The 20,910-nt window shown below is 40.1% G+C and overlaps 1 protein-coding gene and 1 pseudogene across 2 annotated transcripts in view; both read left to right on the top strand.

The window, feature by feature from the left end:
* The window catches only part of KIF11 (kinesin family member 11), a 46,654-nt gene extending 34,536 nt beyond the window's left edge, over positions 1 to 12,118 (top strand). Inside the window, exons 18-22 of one of the 2 annotated variants that reach the window (XM_037497225.2) lie at positions 2,863 to 3,142; positions 5,271 to 5,493; positions 6,464 to 6,615; positions 7,554 to 7,670; positions 10,617 to 12,118. In XM_037497225.2, the coding sequence (XP_037353122.1) occupies positions 2,863 to 3,142; positions 5,271 to 5,493; positions 6,464 to 6,615; positions 7,554 to 7,670; positions 10,617 to 10,748 (904 nt within the window). In that variant the 3' untranslated portion in view covers positions 10,749 to 12,118. The remainder of the gene's footprint in view (positions 1 to 2,862; positions 3,143 to 5,270; positions 5,494 to 6,463; positions 6,616 to 7,553; positions 7,671 to 10,616) is intronic. The other variant, XM_037497226.2, reaches the window with a different exon arrangement.
* Positions 12,119 to 14,718: 2,600 nt separating this feature from the next.
* Positions 14,719 to 19,783, top strand: LOC119234219 (tropomyosin alpha-3 chain-like; annotated as a pseudogene).
* Positions 19,784 to 20,910: the final 1,127 nt, after the last annotated feature.

The following is a 20,910-nucleotide window of genomic DNA, read 5'->3' as shown; positions in this document are numbered from 1 at the left end:
TTAATTTATTTATACAAGCACTGGGTACAGTCAGAAGCGTGGGAGGGTGAGAGAATTCACCAGAGCCAGAGCGGGGAGCAGACAGAAGGACGGAAGCACACTGCTGAGGGGAGCAGTGGGCGGCAGGAGAGGTCTGCACGCCATGTGGGACCCTCCTCCAGTGGCCGGGGAGCAGCTGGGGATCGAACCGGCGTCGCAGAGGCTGCGGGCAGCTTCGCAACCCAGTGCTCAACCGCTGCGCCACCGGGGAGGCCCCCTAATTAAAATTTTGCCGATTGTCTCACTGATGTTCTTTTTTTCCTTTTTAAAAATCTATTTATTTATGCACACAAGTCATTAAGAACTGGGATGTAGGCCAGAGGTGTGGGGGTGAGAGGATTCACCAGAGGCAGAGGGAGGAGCAGAACAGGCAGATTTATTGAAATACACTGCTGAGGGGAACAGCAGGTGAGGCAAGGGAGGTTTGCTGCGCCATGTGGGTCAGCTCCCTGGCCAATCGAATTTACGCTATAGTGGCTGCGGACAGCCTCATTAAGTATTGAGACTTAACCCCTTCCACCACCAGGGAGGCCCAATAATAAACTGTTTATTTTTAACTTAATTCACCTTCAAGTAATTTGCTGTTTCATGTGTAATGAAAGGATCTTACAGTGGTATGCTTTTTAGTTCTCCTTCCCATCTCATACGTATTTTCATAAACTTTACTTTTCTATATACTGTATACATCCTAAGTACATTGGTTACTTTATGCTACTTTGATTGCTTTATGTATTTTCTTTTTTAATACAACTAGAAACTTTTAAATTACAAATATGGCTCCATTATATTTCTGTTGAACTTGGCTGCTTTAGAATTCTAGCTATCACCTGGTTTACTGCCTAATTCCTACATCTGTTTTTCGATCCTGTTGATCCTATTCATTATATCATTTTCCTTTCCAAATTCTTCTTTCTAGATTTTGAATTCAGAGAGTTTTTGGACTTTTTATTCCTACATCTAGAATTAAGGTTTCTTGGCTGCTTCCATGTTTTGAAGGGAATATTCGAGTTAGGTAGAAATAAGAAGGGAACTATACTATACTTTCTTAAAGCCTATATAAACTATTTTTCTTGTCTTCCTAACATTTATTGTCCATATCAATGTTTATCAAAGTATGATCCAGGGACTCTGTATCAGTCACCCAGGAATTGATGCCAGTTGTATACTTGGTGAAGTTCGAGATTCACTGTCTTTAGTATTTGTTGTTTTGTTTTATAGTCATTAACAAATCTCATCATCTTACTAGGTTGTAAGTTTCCAGAAAGGATAGATTTGTGTTGATATTCACCATGCTTACTCCTTAAATTTCTTATCCCTTTTCAGTCTTTTCTACTTAATTTGTAGGTGTACTTCATTTTTAACACAATTACTTGGTTTATTCACACGTGTGCCATCTAATGGTGACACAGAGTAACTCTCATTCCTCAAGTTTTAACTCTGGCCCTCTGAGATGACTTTGAATATTATCATAAGGAACCTTTCTGAGAGAGAAGGAAGTCATTAATGAATTTAAAATATATATTCTAACTGACAGTTTTATATCGTGTTTATGTTACAGTGTACTTTGTGTGCTATATGTATAGTTTTTCACAGCTCAGTATAACTTTATAATTATTACAAGGCTTTCTGATTTATGTCATAGACAATGAAAAACTGCTTAAGAATAGAATGGCTTGACAATTTAGAGAACAGGCTAGAGGATGTAAGAGATGCCTTTGAGTAACATAATAATTTAGGGTCTCCCTGGTGAAGTAGGAGTTAAGGTCAGCATTATCAACCTATTGGCAGCTACTGCCACAAGAGTTCGATCCCCGGGCAGGGAGCTGACCCATATGGCACAGCAGACCTCTCCTGTCTCGCTGGTGAAAACAAATCTTTTTTTTTTTTTTAAGATTTATTTATTTATATAAGCAATGGGTACAGTCAGAAGCGCGGGAGGGTGAGAGAATTCACCAGAGCCAGAGCGGGGAGCAGAGCAGGCAGAAGGACCGAAGCACACCGCTGAGGGGAGCAGCGGGCAGCAGGAGAGGTCTGTGCGCCATGTGAGACCCTCCTTCGGTGGCCGAGGAGCAGCCGGGGATCAAACCAGCGTTGCAGAGGCTGCAGGCAGCTTCGCAACCCAGTGCTCAACTGCTGCGCCACCGGAGAGGCCCAAACAAATCTTTTTTTAAAAGTAACATAATTTAGTAGGAGGAATAAAACATCTAAGTAGATTTAATTTTAATAATCATACAGTTACTGCTCTAAGAACTACAAGAAAAAGCATTATATCTGGAAGAGGACTATGAAAAAGTTTTACGAAAAAGAAACATTTAAGAGGTCATTTGAGGGCCTCCCCTGGTGGCACAGCGGTTGAGCGCTGGGCTGCAAAGCTGCCCGCAGCCTCTACAGCGCCGGTTCAATCCCGGCCACCGGCAAGGGCTCACATGGCACTACAGACCTCTCCTGCCGCACCCGCTGCTCCCCTCAGCAGTGTATTTCGTTGGTCTGCCTGCTCTGTTCCCCCGCTCTGGCTCTGGTGAATTCTCTTACCCTCCTGTGCTTCTGACTGTACCCAGTGCTTTTATATATATATATATATATATATATATATAAACAAACAAACAAACAGAATAGGTCATTTGACAGCAGATGTGATGTCAGTTTGCTGTGAAAATACACTGACACAGCATTCATTCTCAGTGTAGAAGATTAACACCATATACTCTGGAGCCAGGCTGCCTGGGTTCAAACATGCCACTTTATAAGTTGTGTGATCTTGGACAAGTTACCTATACTTTGAATCTTGGTTTTCCATTTTAACAATGTAATTTTCCTTTTTAGGAAATGTAAGAATATAATCAGCAAAACAGCTTCTTACAATACAAAATTTTGTGCTGATTGTGATGATGTGTCACGTGAACTCAAACATTTTAACCAAGAAGGTACAAAATTGGTTGAAGAGTCTGTGAATCACTGTGATAAACTCAACAGCAACCTTGAAATAATAACTCAAGAGACTGAACAGCGATGTGAGACTCTGAACATGAATACACTTTGTTTTTCTGAGCAGTGGGTATCTTGTTTAAATAAAAGGGAAGAAGAACTTCAGAACTTACTGCAGGTAATGACTTTTGTAATAACTTTCTTATAATTGGAACCAATTCTGCGGGAGAATAGTGATAATAAGATGCCTAAAATATTCCTGGCTAAGAACTGATTTCAAAACAAATGATTTTTTTTTTAAAGGTTTATTTATTTACGCATACAAGAACTGGGGTGCAGGCCAGAGATGTGGGGAGTGAGAGGATTCACCAGAGACAGAGTGGGGAACAGAACAGGCAGAATGACCGAAATACACTGCTGGAGGGAGCAGCAGGCGAGACAGGAGAGGTCTGCTTTGCCATGTGGTTTCTCCCTGGCTGGCTGGGGATCGAACTTGTGCTGCAGAAGTGCAGAGGCTGCGGATCGCTTCATAGTGTGGTGCTTAAACCCTTGCGCCACCAGGGAGACCAAAACAAATGATATTTTAAAATATAATGAGTGATTAAATCTTAAAGAATTAAGAGTTGGTTTGTTTATGTATGATGTTATTTCACTATATGTGTCTTAGATCTCAAAGTTAACATTTGTCTAATCTAGCCTCTATCTATTGGATTTTGGACTATCATGGACATTGATGTGTTGATATCTTCAGTGAAGAGCACCCTGTCTTATGATATATGATATCTTCTATTTATATGTCTTTTACTTTAGTTACGTTCAAAGTTGCTATTGCAGGTTAAGTATTTAAGATATTGTTCTGGTTGCTCAAAAGATATTGATCGGTCTGTGGCTTGCTTGTACATAACACTTGCATGAATGCTTTGTGGCTTGGTTTTTCTTTATTGTGCAGTAAGAGGATTTTACTAACATTCTCAGGAACCAGGTAAAAAAGTTTAAGTAGATAAGTTACTTTCAATAAAAGGCACCAGCTCATGGAGAAATAGCTGATTTCAGGTTTGAAGCAGGAAATGAACAGGATAAGCTAGAGATCATGTCATTGGCAAGTATAGAAGTTTTTACAGATAAATGGGGTTGTATCAAAAAGACATAATAGCCAACTTGATGATATTTCCCCTGTTTTAAGGTGGTAAAATTTTAGCATCAAAAAGCGTAATTGCTATAATAGATTAAAATACAGCAAATATATGCAAACACACCCATAAAAATTTTCATGGGCCTTTGGATTATCTAGAGAAGCAGTTAATTATTCTGAAAATTGGTAAATAAAGGGAAACAATTGAACATCCCATTTGTCTTTCCCACAGGTATTCCTTCTTGGTTTAGTAGGGTAGTGAATGAAAAGTTTCATAGAAGAATCTTAGCTAATAAAATAAAGAAGAATTGATAAAACAACACCATTTTGTTTCATATTCCCTAATGAAGGTTTTGTGTCCCCTAGAATGCCCTGTTGATAGTAACGACTATATACACCATTTGATCAAAAGCTGATAGGGAACATTAAAATTAATAACATGATCATACCTAACCCATTGATAAATCTTAACACAAGAATCACAATGTATATTTTCAGCACCACATATGAAATATTCTTGCCCAGAAAACACTGACTTAGATCAAGCCTCTGGATTTAACTGATTTGCAGATAATATAGAGGACAGATGAACATATAAGCCTATAGATCAAAAGAGGTAAAACTAGATGACCTTAAGTCCTAATTTCCTCAGAGCAGTCCTTATTTATATCTGTTGTGCTGGGGTAATTATTAAGAATGGCTCCTTTCTTTCATAAAAATGTTCCAGTTTGGATAAATAAATATAGTCACCTATTTAAAGACATCTCAACCAAATCAAACAAACCAATTGTGAAAAACATTTGAGAAAATTGGTAAAATTTGAACACTGACTAGTATTTCATATAAAAAAATCAACATTAAATTTTATGTGAGAGTGGTCTTTAAAAATCTCTTAACTTTTAGATATGTATGCTGAAATAAATGAATGAAATAATACAGAATTTGCTTTAAAATAATCCTGAATGGGGAGGGAGAGTAAGTGACCAGTCTGTTTGAGCTATATTCTATGTATCAGTAAATGGATACAGAGGGGCTTTATAATATACTATTCTCTCAACTTTTGCAGGTATTTTTCAAACATGGAAAATTTCAGGGTAAAGTGGAATATGCTATATTGAATAAAACACCAACAAGTTTAACTTTAATGATGAAAACCCACTTGTATCATTCACAGATTGTAAACCAAGATTGTGAGACTTCATGTTCAAAGATTAATGAAAAATTAAGTGAACATAAAGCAGCTCATGAGAATCAACATAGTGTTTTTCTTGGTCGGATAACTATTGATGAAAAAAATACAATGGCACAAAGTCTGGAACTTGATGAGAACATAAAAATTGGTTTGACTACGCTTAATTGCTTTCTGCAGCAAGAATTGAAACTAGATACCCCAACAGGTACATTACAAGGGAAATTAAGAACTGGGGTGTAGGCCAGAGGTGTGGGGGGTGAGAGGGTCCACCAGTAACAGAGTAGGGAGCAGAACAGGTGAATCTACTGAAATACACTGCTGAGGGGAAATACACGGGCAAGACAGAAGAGGTCTGCTGCGCCATGTGGGTTAGCTACCTGGCTGGGATCAAACTCAGACCGCAGTGACTGGTGATAGCTTGATAGTGCTGAGACTTAATCCCTGCACCATCAAGGAGACCCCTAAAATTTTTTTTTTTTTAAAGATTACCCAAAAAATCATGGAGTGAATTTTATGGTTAGTAAATTATACTTCAAAGCTGTTTTATTTATTTATTTTTTAAAGATTTTTTTTTATTGATGCATACAAGAACTGGGGTACAGGCCAGAGGTGCAGAGGATGAGAGTATTCACCAGAGACAGAGTAGAGAACAGAACAGGCAGATTGACTGAAATACACTGCCGAGGGGAGCAGTGGGCAAGTCAGGAGAGGTCTGCTGTGCTAAGTGGGTAGCTCCCTGGTTGGGGATTGAACTCGTGCTGCAGTGGCTGCTGATTGCTTCATAGGTTGCGTCTTAACCCCTTGTGCCACCAGGGAGGCACAAAGCTGTTAATTTTTAAAGCACTTATTTATAAAAGGATTTGGTGCTAAAGAATGTTGGTTTATTTATTTATTGTCTACTTTCCAGTGAAGTTAGGTTGTTTTACCTCAGAGATGGAAATTTTGTGTTTTGGGGGTGGGTTTGGAAAAAATTGACTCTATTTAAGATCAATTCTCAAGCTGAGAAATATTAATTCATACAGGTAATATATACCTGATTGATAAGACTGATTCCCATGGGTGGCAATGGTTATATGACAAGGACTCAGTGCGAAGTATAAGTTCTAGCATTAAGAACAGAAAGTCTTGTTCATATCCACCTATTAATTTTTCCCTCTATGTAATGTCCACTAAAGGTACAACACCACAAAGGAAAAATTATTTATACCCATCAACATTAGTGAGAACCCAACCACGTGAACAGCTCCTTGAACAGTTGAAAAGGAAACAGCCTGAGCTTTTAAAGATGTTAAACTGTTCAGAAAACAATAAAGAAGAGACCTGTCAGGTAAGAGTTAAAGCATAATTTTAGAAATCTCCCATAAATTCTTTTTTTAAAGATTTATTTATTCATGCATACAAGATCTGGGGTATAGGCCAGAGATGCGGGGGGGTGAGAGGATTCACCAGAGACATAGTGGGGAACAGAACAGGGGGACTGACTGAAATACACTGCTGAGGGGAGCAGCGGGCGAGATAGGAGAGGTCTGCTTCACCATGTGTGGTGCTCTCTGGCTGGCCGGGGATCGAACTCATGCTACAGAGGCTGCGGATTGCTTCACAGTGCAGTGCGTAACCCCTTGTGCCACCAGGGAGGACCCTCTCCCATAAATTCTTGATGTCATTAACTTTATGTGAAGAACTTTATTCTTTGCCTTTGAATCCTGTCCTGTGTTTCATTAGTAATAATTGCCTGGTCCTTAAAATGGTTTCTTTGAATCATTTTTTATTATTAATCTAATAGGTAATAGCTAGTGTTTATGTTGTGTATGTTATGTGCAAGACACTATTTTTAAACACTTTGCATACATACTTAGTAAATTCTGAGGTGGGTCATAATACTATCCCCATTTTACATATTAAAACTAAGAATTATCTTGTCACAAGGATGGAGTTGGAATTAGAACCTAGACAATCAAGCGCTGTAGTCTATTCTCTTAATTATAGTAATTATAGAAGAGATGGGAAATCAAAATATTGCAAAGAAGAAAATAAAAAATAATCTAATCCCATTCTGAGATAATGACTTTTAACATTCTAGTATAGGTACTTCTGTTCTACATTAAAACATTATGGATTGTTCTCACTATTTTGTAGACTTGCTACAAATTTTGTTGAGGCTTAACTTTTCTAGAATGGGCATTGTTATTTTCAAAGAAGAAAACTGCTTTTTGTGAGGATTTTTAAATCCTTGGGCTTAATCACTAATCAAGCTTCTTATTTTAGGTTTTGGATGAAGAAAAGACAGATCTGGGGAATACCGCTGAAGAACCCCCAAGTCAAGAGACATCTGTAGATACCAGTATGGATTGTCCATCAAGTGGTGGAGTTCCATTTTTCCAGGTATCTGATTATTTCCTATCAGATAATCATTCCACATCAGATGTAAGTCCATCGATTGCTGTTCATTATAAAGGCATTACTCTGGAAATAGAACAGCAAACAATTTTCTGTCATTTCTTTGTAATGACTTGTTAACTTTACCAGTTTAAATTATTTACACAAATGTTGATCATCGGGTTTTCTGTAAGGTAAATAGAGGCAAAATTTGACTTAATCACCATCCTCAGCTGGTAATCTTCAACTCCTATCAATATCCCCTTTCTATATCCTGCATACCAGAATGGACACTAGGAGGTACATTTCTCTCTTTGCAGTTCTGACATGGAAGTCTTGGGATCTTTTTTTTTTTTTTTTTAAATAGAGGCATGTTTTATTTATTTATTTGTTTGTTTGTTTTGTTTATACATGCACTGGGTACAGTCAGAAGTGCGGGAGGATGAGAGAATTTACCAGAGCCAGAGCAGGGAGCAGAGCAGGCAGAAGGACCGAAGTACACTGCTGAGGGGAGCAGCGGGCGGCAGGAGAGGTCTGTGCGCCATGTGGGACCCTCCTCTGGTGGCTGGGGAGCAGCCGGGGATCGAACCGGCAACGCAGAGGCCGCGGGCAGCTTCGCAACCCAGCGCTCAACCGCTGCGCCACCAGGGAGGCCCGGAAGTCTTGGGATCTTCTCCCTGCCCATAGGCAGACTCTGTAGGCTAGGCAGTTTAAAAAAGATTGCAAAACCAAAGACCTCTCGGATTCTATTAGTGATTTCACTTGCCAGGAGCTCTTCTTTTGTTGACTTATTCCCCATGTTTCCTGAATTTATTTTTTGCCTGCCTTGATCCTGTTATTAAATCCTGTGACCTCTCCCACTCCCCCCCCTTTTTTTTTTTTAAAAAAGATTTATTTATTTATTTATACAAGCACTGGGTACAGTCAGAAGAGCGGGAGGGTGAGAGAATTCACCAGAGCCAGAGCGGGGAGCAGAGCAGGCAGAAGGACCGAAGTACACTGCTGAGGGGAGCAGCGGGTGGCAGGAGAGGTCTGCGCGCCATGTGGGACCCTCCTCTGGTGGCCAGGGAGCAGCCGGGGATAGAACCGGTGCTGCAGAAGCTGCATGCAGCTTCGCAGCCCAGCGCTCAACCGCTGCGCCACTGGGGAGGCCCCCACTTCCCTTTTGAACACTGTTGGGAATATGGTACTATAAATACTATAAACTGCCTAGCATTTTTCCCTCTTTTGAAGACATGAGCCTATATAGTCTGTGTGGTGAAGATTTCCTTACGCAGGCCATTGATAGCTACATTTTATAGTCAAGGTGCTTCTTATGATAGGCAAATGCGTGTATGTGTCTTTAACAGATTGGCAGGTCTTTCCACTCAGGTCTAAAGATTCACTGTCTCTGATTTATATATTTATTTTTTAAAAGATTTATTTATGCATACAAGAACTGGGGAGTAGGCCAGAGGTGCGGTGTGTGAGAGGATTCACCAGAGACAGAGTAGGGAACAGAACAGACAGATTTGCTGAAATACACTGCTGAGGGAAGCAGCGGGAGAGTCTGCTGCACCATGTGGGTCACCTTCCTGGCGGGGGGTTGAACTCGTGCTGCAGTGGTTGCAGATAGCTTCATAGTGCTGCATCTTAATCCCTTGCACCACTAGGAAGGTCCACTGTCTCTGATTTAAATAGTCATACTTTTTCTCAGATTCTATTAAATTTTACCCCCTGATTTTTCCTAGCTTTTGCTTTATTGTGTACTGTTAGAGACTTCTATATTTGTTTTCATTTTTCATCCATCTCCTGTCCTCTTTTAAGGTAAGAAAAGGTAGAAAGATAAGAAAACAAAATCTTAGTAACTTTGTAATCCATGATTGGAAATTTATTATTATTTATTTATGCATACAAGAACTGAGATGTAGGCCAGAGGTGCAGAGGATGGGGTGGGGGGAGCTGAGGATTCACCAGAGACAGAGTGGGGAGCAGAACAGGTGGATCTACTGAAATATACTGCTGAAGGGAGCAACAGGCAAAACAGGAGAGGTGTGTCAGCAACCTGGCCAGGGATCGAACTAAGCTCTTGTTGCACTGGCTGGTGATAGCTTGATAGTGCTGAGACTTGAACCCCTGCGCCACCAACGAAGCCCTTTTAGGCATCTTAGAGGCTAAACTTAGTGACTCAGTTGTAGCTAGGAAGTCCCTGTAATACCAGAAAGCATTTGGGATTGGTTTTTAGATTATCAACTGAAATCCAGATATTATTTTTCCTTCCTAACAGTCTGATAAAATTTTTCTGAATTTAAAACTCCAAAGTTGATTTATGATTTATGATTAAAACTCCAAAGTCTCAGCATTAATGACTGAATCTGTGATGAAGTTTTTAAAATAAAAGAAAATTAAAGCAGCTGCGTGTGAGAGGTAGCCCATATATCAAATTATCTGCTTAAATAAGTAATGCCCTTTTTGCATGATAGCAAATCTTTGTTTCCCTAGAACAGGGTTTCTTGATATTTGGGCTTGATACTCCTTTGCTGTGGTGGCCTGTTCTGTGTATTACATGATGTGTAGCAGCATCCCTGGCTTCTACCCACTAGAAGTACCCTCTAGTTTCATTAGTACCCTCTAGTTATAACAACCAAAAATTTTTCCATATGTTACCGAATGTTTCTTGGGGGCCCAAAATTTCTCCCTGTTGAGAACCAGTAAAATCTGTAATCATACCTTGGAAAATCATACAGAAAATTAGTATTTCTTTTATCCCACTTCTTCTATTAGTGATTAAATGAAGGCATTCATCTGTACTTGCCAAACCAGTTGTTGGCTCTTATGCCTTGTTGAGCCTATTCTGAAGTTTTTTACACTCAATTTTTTTACTATAACCCAGAGAACTTTGAAAATAGAATATAGCTAATATGTATCTAATGTTACTTTATATTGATTTAATTTCTTCTCTTAAATCCACAGCGTAAAAAATCACATGGAAAAGACAAAGAAAACAGAGGTGTCAATCCAGTGGAGAGGTCTAAAGTAGAAGAAACTACAGAACAATCTGTCACAAGGAGCAGATTACCTCTGCGAGCCCAGCTCAATCTTTAGTTAATTTGAGGATCGGTACTTTCATTTTTTAAGAAAAATAAAAACTGTAACCTCAGAATTTGAGCCTGTGTATAGATTTTAAATGAATAGACTATATCGAGGCAATTCTATCAATTTAGTTGTGTTTAATATGTCTACCCATTTTTCTGTCAAACCTTTAGTTCACTGTATTAAGTTTAATTTGGCATTTACATTGAGTAAATATGCATTTCTAGCTTTTGTAAAATAGCCTTTCATAACAAATGAAAACTATTTTTCTTGTATATTATTAAGTAGCAGATAATATAGAAGCTGCAGTGTTCTTCCAGACTTGACCTTATGTGGGTAAATATTACCAATACTTGTCCTCAGGAAGGATCATCTCCTGTCTTTTCTTGCTGTGATTGAATTATGCCTGTACTTGCTGCTGCCTTTTCTAGACTTTCCCATTCTGCCTTTTCAGCTCATTTTCTCCTTTTTGACACCAAACCATTTGTAGAGCTATAAAATAGTATCCATTCTTATTATTAGAATTTACCTAGAAATCTGTAACATTTCTGTGATTATCTTTAAAGTTCACTGTCAACAATAACAGAACCCCAATAGTTACCCTTCATTCAATATTTTAAATTTGTTTCCCCCATATGTAAAAACATTGTATTCCTTTTAGAGGCCTAACACATTATTCCCTCCTCCCCCACAAAGAGTTGATAAAAAGCCAAGTTACCTAGAATATGAATGGCTATTATGGGAGAACTACCTAAAGCTCTGCTTAACAACTATTGGCTCCATTTTAAGGCCTGTGTCTTGAGTAGAAAGTTAGTAATTTTTAGACTTTTGAAGATATTATGACTATAACTTATATACTTTGTCTGATGAAACTTTTTTCTTTGTATATAATAAAGTGAGTTTATTTTTCTCCATTGAAATCTTAAACCTTAAAATGGTGCTTACAGTTTAATCCAAAAGCCAAATTTCTGAAAGTTGAGATGTTTCAGCATGAAGAACTAGAACACTTAGAAGGAATATATATATATATATACAAAGAATAAATTTTATGTCCACATCAAGTTTGGTGTATAAATTTAGAAATATTAAACTTTTATAGCTATGTAAAACTAAACCCTATTGAAATATTACAAAATGTGCTACTTCGAGGAACTCTATTTACCTTGCAGAAATATTATCTTAATAAAACATATAATTTCTTGGCAAAATCAGATGTCAACATAAGCTGTGTATAATATCAGAAAATAAATCACCCTTGGTAAAACCTGTGATTAATAAATTTGGTTTCTGCATTAATTTGCTTGCCCCATTATCTGGCAGTGGTTATGGCTATAGGATTAAGCAACTTGTATTACAATTCCTAGAATAAACTTCTATACAGGTACTTCAAAGTAAACATCCCTGGCTTTCATTTGGATTCCATAGAGCTGCACATTTTAGTTTAAGATTAGTGGGAAACGACTATCCTTTACAGGACCTGAAGTCCACCTTTAAGTCATCATTCACTGTGATAAGATTTATCTAGGAACGCTAATACAACTAGTTTAACTGCATGACAGGTGCAAACACAAGTATTTGGAGAATTTTCACATCCATAGCCTTTAAATTAGCCCTATAAGTTTTCATATACAATGTCAAGCACTCTGAAAATAGCTATCAGCAAAAATGGCAGAGTAGATAACTTCAATGACCCATTCCTCCACAGACACAAAAAACATTCAGAAACAATTTGAACTCTGGAGAAAACATATTTTCAGCAGTTAGCAAATGTTAAATCAAGGAAAAAACCTTAAAAACTAGGAAAGTTTTGTGGTATTTCACTTGCCCTTGCTCTATTCCCCTCCCTAGTTCCGTGGTGGTCTTGAAGACAGATGGCAACTTGTGTACTCAGCATGGACCGCCCCCTCCCCAGCCTCCCACCCCTGTTCCCTGGTTCTGAGGGAGCAGAGGTCTTTTTTTGTTTGTTTGTTTGTTTTTGTTTATGCATGCACTGGGGACAGTCAGAAGCGCGGGAGGGTGAGAGAATTCACCAGAGCCAGAGCAGGGAGCAGAGCAGGCAGAGAGACCAAAATACACTGCTGAGGGGAGCAGCGGGCGGCAGGGGAGGTCTGCGCACCATGTGGGACCCTCCTCTGGTGGCTGGGGAGCAGCTGGGGATTGAACCGGCGCTGCAGAGGCCACGGGCAGCTTCGCAACCCAGCGCTCAACCACTGTGCCACCTGGGAGGCCCGATTTAATAGGTTTTTTTGTTTGTTTTGATGATTTGAAAGATTTAATGCATTTTTTTTAAGTAATAAATTTTATTTTTATATTCCCCATACAATTGCAACCCCCCCATTCTGACCCCAATCCCTCCCCTCCTGCCCTCCACCCCCCAAAAAGTGTCTCTGGTTCATAGTTTGTTGTTGATTTTGATTTTCACTTATTCATTTTCCTGGTCCCTTATTTAAGTTTTCTAGATTCCTGCTATGAGTGAGACCATCCGGTATTTTTCTTTTTCTTTCTGGCTTATTTCGCTGAGCATGATCCCTTCCAGTGCCATCCATGTTGCTGCAAATTGAGGGAGCAGAGGTCTTAATCTTAACCTTTCGTTCATCTAAATTGGAATTCAACCAGGGTGGAAAAATGGCAGACGTTTCTCGAAAATACTATAAGGCAAATGAATAAACCACACTCACTGGGGGGCAAAAGGTAATAGTTGAGGCCTAAAGCCCAGAGAAAAAGTAGAGGAGACAGTATCTTAAGGAAATTAAATCAAAATTATCAGTGAGAAAGTCATGTCCATGGCAAGTTGCATGCTCAGAAAAGACCACTGAAGAGCCAACTCTTTCACTGCTGACTACTTTGTGTTCCCTGCTCACTGATCTCTGCCTAGTGCAAGCAGTAAATGAAGTCTAAGATATATTTAAAATGACCTACCTGCGCATTGAAGATGTGTTGCAATAGCCAGTGTGTAATATGGGGAATTTTTTTACTCTATTTTTGGCCATTGGTACACAAGGAAATCTACCAACACTAGCTGAACAAAAGCAAAAGGAAAACTTCAGAGACTAGTACACCAAAGAAGAGAGACTTTACAAAACATTAGTTTAGACGTCAGTCACTAAACAATTAACTACAGCCCACAGTAAGGAACAAAACACTGAGGAGTGAAGAATCTGATTTCAAAGTTATCACATTATTACATTCCAAAAATTATCACAATGATCAAAATGTTTTAAACAAAATAAGCATACAAAGGAAGTGGCCCATTCACAGAAGAAATTAATGTCATCCCCAAGGAAGCACAAATGTTGGACTTACAAAGACTTAAATCAATTGTCTCAAATTTGCTCATAGAACCAAGATTAAGAACAATGTGAACAAATAAAGAATACTGATAAACTAAAAAAGAGCCGTACAAATTTGAAGCTGAAAGTGTATTTGAAATAAAAAAGTGTTTCAATAGCAGATGTGAGCAGATAGTAGAAAGGTTTGGTGTACTTGAAGGTAAATAGAAATTTTCCAATCTGAGGAGCAGAAAGAAAGAATGAAAGAAATATAAATAGAGCTTAAAAGACCTATGTAACTTAATGACGCATACAGCATTTGCATAGAGGGAGTACCAGAAGGGGAGGAAAGGAAAGGGAAGAAAGAATGTTTGAAGAAATGGTCAAAACCTCAAATTTGTCAAAAATAATTGAATCTGCACATCCCAGAAGTTCAAATCCAAATAGAATAAACCCAGAGAAATCCAAAAGATACACTATAATCAAACTGTTGAAGCTGAAGGCACTTTTTTTTTAAAAGGCTACTGGCTTTATTTTTTTGAATTTTTATTTTTTTAAAGATTTTATTTATTTATTTATACAAGCACTGGGTACAGTCAGAAGCAGGGGAGGGTGAGAGAATTCACCAGAGCCAGAGCGGGGAGCAGAGCAGGCAGAAGGACTGAAGTACACTGCTGAGGGGAGCAGCGGGCGGCAGGAGAGGTCTGCGCGCCATGTGGGACCCTCTTGAAAGCAGTAAGAGTGTAACCTTCTGTGGAATTCCTAGCCCCCCTTATTCTCGGGCATATTGTCTTGGTACCCAGAGTTCCTGCTTGTCAGCTAGGTATAGGGTTGTGCAGGGAGCCTCTCACCAAGGGCAAAAGTCCTGGTATGAGGAACATACTTGGAAACCAGTATCTGCCACGCATGCACACTCCCTATGTACTTACCCCACCTTTGTACTCAATGCAAATAAATACAAGGCTGCCTTTGGATGGGGGCTGCACATACTTCCGGTGCAGCCCCCCTAGGCTTCTCATTGCTCCACATGGACATCTTTCCCTCTTCCAGCGCAGATTCAACACTGCCACCCCACAGGCAATAACCTTCAAGGACATGCAAATCAAAATCACAACATGGCCTATCCACAAAGATACTAAACAGAAAAATAAGTGTTGGTGAAGATGTTTCAACGGAAACCCTCAAACACTGCTGGTGGGAATATAAAATGGTTCCATCCACTGCAGAGTTTGGTGGTTCCTGAAAAAAGTTAAACATAAAGTTATATGACCCAGCAATTCTACTTCCAGGTATCCTAAAAGAAAACACTCAAAAACATACACAAATGTTCAGAGCAGCACATTGCACAAAATAGTATAACAAAATAGTATAAACAACCTAAATACACATCAACATATAAATGAACAAAAAGGTTTATACATTAAATAGATTATTTCTGGGCCTCCCCGGTGGTGCAGTGGTTGAGCGCTGGGTTGCGAAGCTGCCCGCAGCCTCTGCAGCGCCGGTTCGATCCCCGGATGCTCCCGGGCCACAGGAAGATTGTCCCACATGGTGCGCAGACCTCTCCTGCCGCCCACTGCTCCCCTCAGCAGTGTACTTCGGTTCTTCTGCCTGCTCTGCTCCCCGCTCTGGCTCTGGTGAATTCTCTCACCCTCCCGTGCTTCTGACTGTACCCAGTGCTTATATAAATAATAAAATAAATAAATCTTTAAAAAAATAATAAAAGCCATTCAAAATATAAAAGGAGGGCCTCCCTGGCGGTGCAAGGAGTTAAGCACAGCACTATGAAGCAATCTGCAGCCTCTGCAGAACAAGTTTGATCCCCGGGCAGCCAGGGAGCAACCCACATGGCACGGCAGAACTCTCCTGTCTCCCCCGCTGCTCCCCTCAGCAGTGTATTTTGTTGGTCTGCCTGTTCTGCTCCCCGCTGTGGCTCTGGTGAATTCTCTCACCCTCCCGCACTTCTGACTGTACCCAGTGCTTGTATAAATAAATAAATAAATAAATCTTTAAAAAGAAAAAAAACGAATGGTGAGCTTTGCGGTGTTTTAACCTACCCTTTTCTCATCACTCTCACTAGCTTTTCTAGAATGAATCCACAATCATAGTGAAGATCAGTCTAGTAGTCACTGACAAGTGTAGAATAGGTTTGGAACTCCCTGAAAATAATTATCACTCAGAGAAATAGAAAAACACCTGTGCTTTCAGTCTATCTACTCCTCTTTTCCCTAGCAGTGCAGGGGTCATTCTTATGACTTATATTTAGTGATGCCAACTTGGTGCAAGGCATAGGGTTGGGGGGTAGGGTGGGGATGGGCAAGAATGACTAAGGCAATAAGAACTCTTGCTCTTCAGGAATCATTAGACCAATAGACCTTATTGAGGAAGACTTGAGGAATCATCTTACTTTTTTTTTTTTTAAGAAATATTCTTTTTTTTTTTTTTAAAGATTTATTTATTCATGCATACAAGAACCGGGGTACAGGCCAGAGATGCGGGAGGGTGAGAGGATTCACCAGAGACAGAGTGGAGAACCATACAGGGAGACTGACTAAATACACTGCTGAGAGGAGCAGCAGGTGAGACAGGAGAGGTCTGCTGCGCCATGTGTGTATCTCCCTGGCCGGTGGGATTGAACCCGTGCTGCAGAGGCTGCAGACAGCTTCACAGTGCTGCACTCAACCACCTGCACCACCAGGGAGGCCCAGAATCATCTTATTTTTGTACATTTGTTTTCTGAAATGAATCTGGGCACTGAGCTTCTCTTTTCCTCTTTTACATCATTACCACTTCAACTCTTCAGGCCCTCTTCCCTTTGCTTGGCCTTTTCCTAGATCAAACATGGCTCTTCTCTTTTTAGCTTCAGTGACAGAGGTTGGAGGTGCCAATAATCAAAATTATGAATCCAGAGAAAGAATAAATTAGAAAGATCTTTTCTAAGATTTAGGACATAAAAAAAAATAAGATTTAGGACATAAATAGCCTTTCTGCTGTTAAAATTTTTTGTTTTTCTGCCATATGCAATGGAATTTTATACAGTTTACAAAGTTAAAAAAAAAACAACAACCAAAAAATCATTTTCTCTTCAGCTTGGGAGAAGAAAAGCTGGACTACACCAATTTACTTCTTCACAGTTTATTGTTTGCTGCCAGACAAACTTTATTCTGTTCTCTCAAATAGAAGGATGTGGAGAACACATACTGGATCAAGCATCATGACAAAAAATGTAAAGGCAGGGCCTCCCTGGTGGCGCAAAGGGTTAAGATGCAACCTATGATGCTACCCGCAGCCTCTGCAGCACAATTTTGATCCCCGGCCAGGGAGCTACCCACATGGTGCAGCAGACCTCTCCTGTCTCACCTATTGCTCCCCTCAGCAGTGTTTTTCAGTCCATCTGCCTGTTCTGCTCCCCACTCTGTCTCTGGTGAATCCTCTCACTCCCCCACACCTCTGGCCTGTACCCCAGTTCTTGTATAGACAAATAAATCTCTTTTAAAAATGTAAAGGCAGTGACACATTTAATCCTCATATCTGTATAAAAAAATGAAATCAAAATAAAACAACACAGGCTAAGAGTAAATGCTTTGTCAGGACACAGAATCAGAAAGCATCAGGAAAAGGTCCATGCTTTTATCTAGTGGGTAACACTACTACTGCCTCATGAGTATATATAGTCACAGTATAAAAACAACCACCAGATGCTAAACAAAGAAAAGGCAAGATTAGAATGTTGTCTATGTGATATTTGGTTTATTGCTACACTAAGAATTGTAACAACTGTAGAATCTTTTTTTTTTTTAAAGATTTATTTATTTATTTATACATGCACTGGGTACAGTCAGAAGCGCGGGGAGGTGAGAGAATTCACCAGAGCCAGAGCGGGGAGGAGAACAGCCAGACAGATGTAGGACACTGCTGAGGGGAGCAGCGGGTGGCAGGAGAGGTCTGCGGGCCATGTGGGACCCTCCCCGGCAGCCGGGGATCGAACCGGAGCTGCAGAGGCTGCAGGCAGCTTCGCAGCCCAGTGCTCAACCACTGTGCCACCGGGGAGCGCCACAACTGTAGAATCTTGAGTATTACCTTCTTTGAGCATTCCAGCTCTTTAATCTTCACACTGTGTGTTTATTTAAACCAGGATAAATTCATGACAATAACATAAATCAGAGGGTCTGAGGGTTGTTTTCAGGACATTCATTCAATCATACAGTTATAACAAAGCTCCTTGAGCTCCTGTTAATCTTTCTATCCCTTACAGTTTAATAAACCTCAGGTAAATTTCAAAATGAAGATTCTCTCTGTGATCAAACATTCTCCAAATCCAGGTGATGCACATTTATTCCAAGCAACATTTACTATAGCAATGCTCTATAATCATAAAAGTATCAGGAGAGCCCCATGGTCTGTTCTCTATGTTGTTGTAATTGTCATCATCATGGCAACTACATTTATTGAGTATTTACTATATGCCCACGATTTATTTATTTATTTGTTTTTAAAGGTTTATTTATTTATTTATTTATACCAGCACTGGGTACAGTCAGAAGCGCTGGAGGATGAGAAAATTCACCAGAGCCAGAGTGAATTGCAGAACAGGCAGACTGACGAAGTACACTGCTGAGGGGAGCAGCAGGGAGACAGGAGAGATCTGTCGCGCCATGTGGGCCCCTGGCCGGGGGCCGGGGATCGAACCGGCGCTGCAAAGGCTGGGGCAGCTCCGCAATCCAGCGCTCAACCTGTGCGCCACTAGGGAGGCCCGCGGCAACTACATTTACTGAGTATTTACTATATGCCCATGATTTACATGCAATGACTAGTTTAATTCTCACAACAATAGCAGGAGAGAAATATTTTAACCCCTATGCTACTTTTGAGGAAACAAGTGACAAGTGCTAAGAAACCAGTCAGAGCTTACAGTGGAGCTAGAATTCAAAGTGATATTTAAGTCTATCCACTCACTATTCAAAAATAGCTTTGGTCACCTACTACATGCCAGAAACTGGTTCAGAAAACTGGGTCAAAATTCTAAAAGTACAGGAGAAGTGGCTGCGAACCCAAGCGGAGGATGCAGGCCTCTGAGCTCCCCAGGATTTGTGTGGCAACCACGAAGGTGTCGTGTCTTCCAGGCCAGGAAGCGCCTGATCAGGTTCTGCAGCCACAGGGAGGACAAGGAGCAGAAGGCTCAGCGCATTCCGCGGAAAGTAGAGGGAAAGAAGAAACTGGAGGAGGATGAGGTGGCCTCTTTGAACCTTGCAATCTGGCTGGTTGAAGGGAAGCTGGAGAGAGTTCAGAGCCCCAGGTCATGGCCCTACTGAAGCTGGAGGCAGGTGAGAACGCTGTGCTGAGAATGAGAGAGGGTACTGAAAGCGGAGTCTTAAAAGAGGAATGCCAGGAAATCAAACTCAAAGAAGCTAAGCCTGCTGCAGAAGAGGCAGGTAGAGGTACGAAGAGGTGACTTTTAAGCTGGTGATTATTGAGGGGGACTTGAATGCCCATAGAAACGAGCTGAGGTGGCAGAGTCCTGTTGCCGAGAGATGGATGAGCACATTGAACTAATGGATCAGACCCTGAAGGAAAGCACTCTCAAAAAGAAGACAATTATGAGGAAGAGATAAAGATGCTTACTGATGAACTCAAGGTGGCAGAGACCTTTGCTATTTGCAGAGAGATTGGTAGTCATGCTGCAGAAGAGTTTGCGAGATGAGCTCTATGTTGAGAAACTGAAGGACAGTGAGGAATTGGACCGAGCTTCCACCCCAAACCCCCTAATTTTAAGATAATATAGAAAAGTTTTGTACACAGCTATTCACAGTTCTCGAGCACTGAGTGATACGAAGCACTGTGTAACGGCACTTTGAGAGACACCAACTTCAGACCCACTGTGCAAAAAACTTTTTATTTGATATAGCCCCATTTGTTTTTTTTTTTTTTTTGCTTTTCTTTCCTTTGCTGTTATAGTCATGTCCTCAAAGATGTTGCTGAAGCCAGTGTTGCAGAGTTTTGCCTGTATTTTCTTCTATGTATTTTATGCTTTCAGGTTTTACATCTAAGTTTTTAAGCTATTTTTGAGTTAATTTTTGTATATGGCATGAGAAAGTGGTCCAGTTTCTTTCTTTTGCATATGGCTGTCCAATCAGATTATGTTTTATCTGCGATGAGTTCACTGCCAAGCAGGAGTGTAGGCTAACTCAGTGTCTTTACCTGAAGTCCCCGTTTTTCTAGGAGGTGATCATCCCCAGCTTTCATAGATCCTCACTCAGGATTTTGGTTTCTCCTCTACCTCCCTCTCTGGACCAAAGCTATGACCTCAGCAGTCCTGTTGAATAAGGCCTTGTGACATCTTTGTGGGCCTGGCATTGTGACATTTGTTGCCTTTTCCTTTTCTCAGTATAAAACCTTTAATGTGCCCCTTAAAGTTATGGATGGGGGATTTTGTGTACATGAGATCTCAAATGATTTCATGAAAATTAAAAAACCAAGACCAGAATCTGAACTGGCTTTAAATTCTTTCTTCAGAAATTTGGTTTCTTGGCAATAAACTTCCTCTTCCTCTCCTTTCTGGGTGATTAGAAGAGCACCTGGTGATGAAAAGAAAATGCAAATGAAAGAGCATGGGATCCAGGGCAGTAGGTGGTAGTATTGATTAGAGAGGGTTCATGGTCCCAACAGTGAGTCCTGGTTCATTATTTCTGGTATTTTCTCAAGAGTTGTTTGGTTCACAAATCTGGATTATTTGTTATAATATCACTTCTGCTATTGTAACGCTTGTTAAAATTATTATAGAGTATATCACTGACTTTCATTTGATACCCTTTCATTGTTAATAAATTAGGTTAACAGCTTTATTGAGATAGGATTCATACCATATAATTCATTAGTTTAAAATGTTTTTTAAAGGATACTCACAA

The sequence above is a fragment of the Talpa occidentalis genome, unplaced genomic scaffold (genome assembly GCF_014898055.3).
Source record: "Talpa occidentalis isolate TD23 unplaced genomic scaffold, MPIMG_talOcc4v2.1 talOcc4.8, whole genome shotgun sequence".
Classification (NCBI taxonomy): Eukaryota; Metazoa; Chordata; class Mammalia; order Eulipotyphla; family Talpidae; genus Talpa; species Talpa occidentalis.
The sequence above is the reverse complement of the archived record's forward strand: the minus strand, read 5'-3'. Positions and strand labels throughout refer to the sequence as shown.